The sequence below is a fragment of the Lepidothrix coronata genome, unplaced genomic scaffold (assembly GCF_001604755.1).
Source record: "Lepidothrix coronata isolate B3197 unplaced genomic scaffold, Lepidothrix_coronata-1.0 Scaffold91, whole genome shotgun sequence".
Taxonomy (NCBI): domain Eukaryota; kingdom Metazoa; phylum Chordata; class Aves; order Passeriformes; family Pipridae; genus Lepidothrix; species Lepidothrix coronata.
In genome coordinates, this window is record NW_016690271.1 from 1,355,047 (window position 1) to 1,361,904 (window position 6,858).

The following is a 6,858-nucleotide window of genomic DNA, read 5'->3' on the forward strand; positions in this document are numbered from 1 at the left end:
GGATAGAAATAATATTTTTGTCTATGTATGGATAGAAATAATATTTTTGTCTATGTATGGATAGAAATAATATTTTTGTCTATGTATGGATAGAAATAATATTTTTGTCTATGTATGGATAGAAATAATATTTTTGTCTATGTATGGATAGAAATTATATTTTCGTCTATGTATGGATAGAAATTATATTTTCGTCTATGTATGGATAGAAATATATTTTATCTATATATGGTTATAAATATATTTTATCTATAAATGGATATAAATTATATTTTTATCTCTATATGGAGATAGATATATTTTTATCTCTATATGGAGATAGATATATTTTTATCTCTATATGGATATAGATATATTTTTATCTCTATATGGATATAGATATATTTTTATCTCTATATGGATATAAATTATATTTTTATCAATTGTATGACAATAATTAGCCTCTGGGCCCACACTTTTCAGTGCCCCCAGGTGAGAGTTGTGCTTTGTGTGCCGCAGGTTTCCGAGCTGGTGACTCAGTACAAGAGGGAGCACCTGACGGTGTGGGGGAATGTCAATTATGAGATCGTGTCCAAGTGTTTCAAGGAGGTGAGACTGAGTCCAGCTGAGCTTTGCTCTTGCCTTAATCACGTTTTATTCTTGTTTTATCTAATAAAGGGCATTACAGGTTTATGCCGGGTATCCTTAGAGCCTGTTTTGCACATCATTCATCTGATAAAAGGCAATTTTTCTAAGGATTGCTTGTTTTCTGTTTCTTTTCATGAACATAATGGATGTGGCCACCAGTTGACAGAGTTGCATCAGTATAAGGCTGTTTTGCAGATGTAATTCTGTTCCTTCTTGTGCTGAGGAATTTAAAACTGTGCTTATTCCAGGGGGTTTCAAGTTGCCAGAAAGAGAAATTCAAGTTTGGTGGCAGGAATATGTATAGAGTTTCGTATATAAAGAGTTGGCAGCTGAATCTTTAGGTGCAGCTAATAAAAATTTTAAACATGCACTGATGATGTTCTGTTGTCTTGCTGGGATCATAAATGGCTTTTTAGTTCCTGAGCTGTTGTATTTGCAGTTCTGTGGTGGCAAAGAAAGATTTATATGCTTTAAAAAACACTTTATAATTTAAATCCCTCTAGGTTTGGGTTTGGGTTTTTTTTCCCATTTCAATTTGAAGCCTAAAATTTTAAACATGCAACGATGCATTAATTTCTTTGCAGCAGCCTGGACAATCTACCAAGATAACTGAGAATCTTTCTTTCCTGGTTCCTGCAGAACTCTGACATTGCCACCATCTTCTGTGCCCAGCGTGTCCTCCTGCTCCTTGGCCTCTTCTACACTGGCCTGCTGCCCTTCATTCCCTTCAAGGAGGAATTCTTTGAAATTCCAATGCCTTCCATCATCCTCAAGTGAGTCCCAGTCCCAGTGTAACCCAATTCCAAGTCACTGTCTTAGTCAGTGAAATTACTGCTCTAATTGGAGCAAGGGCAAGATTAATTCTGCATGTTCCTCTTGCAGGAACATCTCAAATCATATTTTAATCTGAGCTCTGATAATTTTATTTCTTCTTCCTCAACAGGCTGAAAGAACCACAGAAGATGTCAAGAAGCCAGAAATTCATTATCTGGTTGGCTGACACGTAAGATTTTCACCTGATTAAATTTTTATTTGTATTTTGCCTTTATATTAACAGTTGATTTAAGCAACTAAGACTAGCTGTTGCTGTAACTGTGTGTTATATTTTTAAAGGTTTTTCCAGCTTTTTGTCAGGATAAATCGTATTCAAATCTTATGCAGGTGTCCTGTATGCCTTTATTTTTCATACTCTGGAGCAGTGCAGTAACAGTGGGCATTATTCCAGCTGAGCCTGTTTAACTTCTGTTTTGAAGTGTGTTCAGCTGATTAACATGCAGTTAAATGCAGATTTCATGGATGTGACTGTTCCATAACGTTGTCAGGGTTGCCCTACAAGGAACACTTTGCATTTTAAGGATATCAGTGCTTCAGAGGGATCTTAGTCACGGGCTCTGAGGCTGCAGGGAGCGTCTCCTGGCTCTTGCTTCTGCCTCTGACACGTGTTAGTTTAATTTCTCAAGTGGCCACTGGAATTTTCGTGTCTTTTGGTGGGAAGGATAAAATCTCTTCCGAAAGCAAGAGGGTTGATTCATCAGATGTGGTACCAGGGGTGAAGGATTTGTCTGCTGGGTTTGAGCTTCAGCAGGTTGATAAAATAAGCAGAGCTAATGCAGATTTCTGGGTGTCACTATTAACCAGGCTGGAGCTGCTTGAACAGGAAGTTTTTCTGTAATGAGCTTTCTGTTCGCTTTCTCGTGGAAATATTTACAGAGCACCAACAGACATTGAAAATTTGATGTGTGTCTGAAGTTCTCTCTCTTTTCCCCAGGTTGCTAATGAGGAAAGCACTGTTTGACCACCTCACAGCTCGGGGCATTCAGGTACAGTGGGGCAAAGCTAAAGAAATGTGCTTTTAACCCAGTGAGAACTGATTAATTGTGGGTTCATGTTCTCCCCAACGTGTTCTCTTGTCTTGCTGGGATGATAAATGGCTTTTTAGTTCCTGTTGTGTTTGCAGTTCTGTGGTTGCAAAGAAAGATTGGTATGCTTGGAAAAAGGCTTTTTAATTTAAATCCTTCTAAGTTTGGTTGGTTTGGGTTTTTTTTTTCCCCATTTCAAATTGAAGCCTAAAAATCTGTTTATATACCTGTTGTGGAGTTTTCACAGAATATTATTTGACTTTTAGAAAGATCTAAAGTCTTGGTGAAATGGAATTGGAGCCACCACTAAAAACTGTCCCTCTTGGAAGGGACATTTGTTTATGTGGCATCATAAGGGAATAATTTATCATTTTAAATATATGTGGCATCATCTGTCTCACATGAAGCAACTGAGGTCAAAAGTCACCTTTAAAAAAAAAACCAACTTAGTATTTCCTGTAATAATTTGTTCTTCTATCCCTTTTTAGGTGTACATTTGGGTACTGAATGAAGAACAAGAATACAAGAGAGCATTTGACCTTGGAGCAACTGGAGTGATGACAGACTATCCCACAAAACTGAAGGAGTTTTTGCATAATTATCCAGCATAAAAGAAGAAAACTGAGGAAGTTCTTGCAGAATAGATTGTGAGCCAAGGATTTTCTTCATTAAAAAAAAAAAAAAAATTGGGGGCAGCATCCACAGATCATTTTGCTGGAAAGATGTAATTGGATGATCTGTTTACCTTGTTGTCAAGTCACTACCTAATGTAAAGGTTGTCTATTTATTTTACAACTGTAACCACATAGTTTACATCTGTAAATAGCTCATTTAGCAGTGGCACACTTCACAAATTGTGATGGCTAGGAAGAGAGTTGGGTACCTGGAGATAATGAGCATTATTTTACCTGTCACAAGTGTTCCTACGCAGGTGTCAAGACACGTCAGTTATTCCAGTTGTATCCTAGTGAGCAGAAACTGGAGAATTTCTGGAAGTGTAACCTGTGTGTTTGCATTTCTTGTGTTGCTTTTAGTTTTCAGGTAACTTGTAGAGCAAAAGAAAAAAAAAAAAACAGGCACAGGAGAAATAGCAAAGCAGACCCTGTGTGTGGCCAGGTGGTTTAAGCCTGTGAAGTGCAGTCAGTAAAAGTGGTCACTTTTTAGCCAAAATTAACTCAGTCAGGATGGATTTACTCTTATTCTCCCTGGCAGGAATGCTGGATTTGAGTTGCAGCTGGTTTTAGACCCTCTGTGATGTGATGGTAATACTGTGACTTGTTGGTCAAGGTCTAAATAGAGTATTTGAGCCAGGATCTAGGTTTGACACTGAGTTCCAGCTCAAGGCTCCAGGTTTGCCCCTGGTGTGAGCTGACCTTGGCATGGCAGTGTGTGGCTTTCCAGAAAGGCAGATTGCACTCACCCCAGATTACACTCACTTTGAAATAGCCTTTTCACAAAGGAACACAATGTCCTGGAAGTCTTTTGCACATTTTGATGAACAGGAAATCGTTTTTAGGGTAAGGGACCAAAGAAGACTTAAGTTTGGTCAGGAGTTCCTATCAGATGAATTCACCCAAAGCAGGTTTTTATCTATAAAGGGAGAAAGTGTCAGTCTGGTATGTGTGTAAATTTTAATCTTTGCTCTCCACAGAAGTCCACTCAATAGCCATAAAGTTCACGTGCATGGACATGGAAATAACTTCCCTGGCAAAAGCCAGAAAACCCTGAGGATGGTGGAATGGGATCAGGCAGGAGGGTGTTTCTGGAATACCCTCACATGCTGCCCTGTCCTTGGGAGCAGTTGGTATCCATGTGCCAGACAGATTTGAGCCTACAGTGCCCCTGTGCTTTGGTGTGCCCATGTCAGTGCTTGAGGGGGCAGAAGGAGTTTAATTACTGTGGCTTAACTGTACCCAATGCCATGTATAAAGCTCAGTCATTTCATCAGCAGAGACTGTCACTAAACACTGGTTTTTATTCCAGCAGTATCTGTTCCCTTCACATGAAAATGATGGATTTCAATCATAAATACAGTGGCCAGATGCAGGAGTGTATTCATTGCAAGGTACACTCACTGCTAGGAGGACTTGGAAAGTCATTTTTCCCTTGGTAGCTCAGATATGGCAGGGCAAGAACCCTCCCAGATTTGTCATCGTGGAGCATCTTTGCTGTGTCAGATGTCTGTGAGGAGGCTGCTGGAAAGCCAAATCCATCTGCATGGATAGTGCTTTGTTTCTGCATTACAGTTCCTTTCTGAGGAATATTTTTGTTGGATGAAATGGAAGAAACTACTGAATTTGGGATTTAAGTGATTTTACTGATGGTGGCAAATGAGTTAATGGTGTCCTTTTCAATATCTGCCTGGTTAAGGTGACTGCAGATTCCATTTCCTCCTGATTTAACCACCCTTGTTGCTTATTGAATGGAAGAGAGGAAAAAGTATCTTCTTAAACTGTTCAGGGGGAAAAGGATGAAATTATTTTTTATGTACTAAGCTTTTTTTGTTTCCCTTTCAGATCAGTTCTGTCTGGTCAGATAAGTTCTAACAATGAGTCAAGTCATAGCTCTGCCTCCTTTCTAGAAGTCACAGAATAGTTATAGAATAGGCTCCATATGCAGCTCAGTAAGTAAATTAAAAATTCCACCTTTCTGTCTTAATCTGGGTTAATACCAGTTTGTAGCCCCAGGCAGTTTTTATGCAGTGTGGTTTCCTTAAGCTCAGTTTTATTGCTATTGAATTTCCAACACATGCACCTCAATTAAAGATAATTCTGGTTTTAGAGGTTGCTACCAAATAGCACTTACACATCAAAACCTTTTTTTTTTTTTTTTCAGGCTAGGAAGAGCCAAGTTTTAAAATACCATTTTTAATCTCTCAAGGGACATGTGATAGCTTCGTTTGTCTCTCGAGTTCCCCCCATCATTGACTAAATAAACTATTTTGCATTATTCTTTATTGAATGACAAAACACAGATGTAGTTTTTTAATTTTAATATTTTTCCTCTCTAGCAGCAGTGTTGGAAATTTCTGCCTTCAAAGATGCTCAGCACATTTTTCAGCCATTAGACCCAACCAGTCTTCCCACATCTGCTGTAGCTCTTGACTGTGCTGTTTATACATGACCTTGGATAAATCTGCTGCTCAATATCTGGGATTCAAGTGAGGCAAGTTACATGGGAGGGAAGGGATTCAGTGCTGGAAAAGCTGCTGAATTTATCCATTCACCTGTTTGGGCTTTAGCACGAGACTAAAATTTGGTCTCTTGAGACAGATGATGGATGGTTGGTGGATGATCTGAGCACCAATGCACAGGGCTCAGGCCATGATAACTGTCTGTGACAAAATAACATGGGTTTGGGGCAACTGTTGAATGTTTGCTGTATCAAATAATTGTTTTAAATATTCCAGAACTCGCTGTGTGATTTTTTTATTTATTTTTTTTTTAACCCACTGGTGCAGAAAAGCTTTTGTTGGGAACTTGCACAGTTGTCCAGGAGGATGTTCAGTTGAGCTCTCTCTTCGAGGGGAGATTCTTTTCAGGTACCTTTTAACTCTTAAGTATTGTTTTAACACTTCCTGTGTTCTCAACCCTGCTGCAGGATATTTGATGTATGAAGGATGATGTGTGTATTTTATGCACTTTTAATTTGCAGGAAGCCTCGTGCACCTCTGTAGCTCCAAAGCTAGGAAGGGTTTTTCTCTTTTTGTGTAAAGTAAGATCGGCGCTTTTGAAATGTGACACATGGAAACGTCTTTACTCATAAAAGATCTAAAACTTAAACACTAATTGTGACTTCTTTGCCTAAGAGCCTCATTTCTGTGATGATGATTTTATATTTGCAGTGTAGTAAACGCTGAGCTTTTGGTGGTGGTCCTGTGTTAAATGTGCTGTTTGGTGTTTACCCAATTTGCTGATGAACGGCCTGGTTTTGGTGCACATTTGTAACATTACAGGTCAGGTTTTGAAAGCACTGACAAAATCACCTTGTGCAGCCTGGTTCTAGACATCAGACTCATTAGTTTAATTACAGAGTGTAGCAGTTCCCAGCTGTGGATGATGTCACATCCTATTTATTATGTAAATCACACCTGAATTGAATGAGGGAGTGAAAATGCAGGTTGAAATGAGAGCCTTAACTGCAAAAGGGCTGAGTCTGCTTTTTTTTTTACTTGATTAATAATCATATTCATCTATTTGGCCTCTGAAACAGTGAAGAGCTGATAATTTAGACTTTAAATTATTTTACTGTGGCCTTTAAATTATTCCTTTCTGTGATGTCCGAAGGACACTTTTTCTGTCTCCCCCACAATGTCCTCCACCTGCTCCCTTTTCTAGGAGATTTATGGTAAGATTGGGGATGATCAATGAAA

At 38.8% G+C, this 6,858-nt stretch overlaps 1 protein-coding gene across 1 annotated transcript in view; it reads left to right on the forward strand.

Annotated features, from left to right (window-relative positions):
* Positions 1 to 6,351, forward strand: part of GDPD1 (glycerophosphodiester phosphodiesterase domain containing 1) — a 16,351-nt gene extending 10,000 nt beyond the window's left edge. The window contains exons 6-10 of the mRNA XM_017821707.1: positions 499 to 588; positions 1,267 to 1,400; positions 1,571 to 1,630; positions 2,396 to 2,447; positions 2,975 to 6,351. Coding sequence (XP_017677196.1) covers positions 499 to 588; positions 1,267 to 1,400; positions 1,571 to 1,630; positions 2,396 to 2,447; positions 2,975 to 3,097 — 459 coding nt within the window. The 3' untranslated portion in view covers positions 3,098 to 6,351. The remainder of the gene's footprint in view (positions 1 to 498; positions 589 to 1,266; positions 1,401 to 1,570; positions 1,631 to 2,395; positions 2,448 to 2,974) is intronic.
* Positions 6,352 to 6,858: the final 507 nt, after the last annotated feature.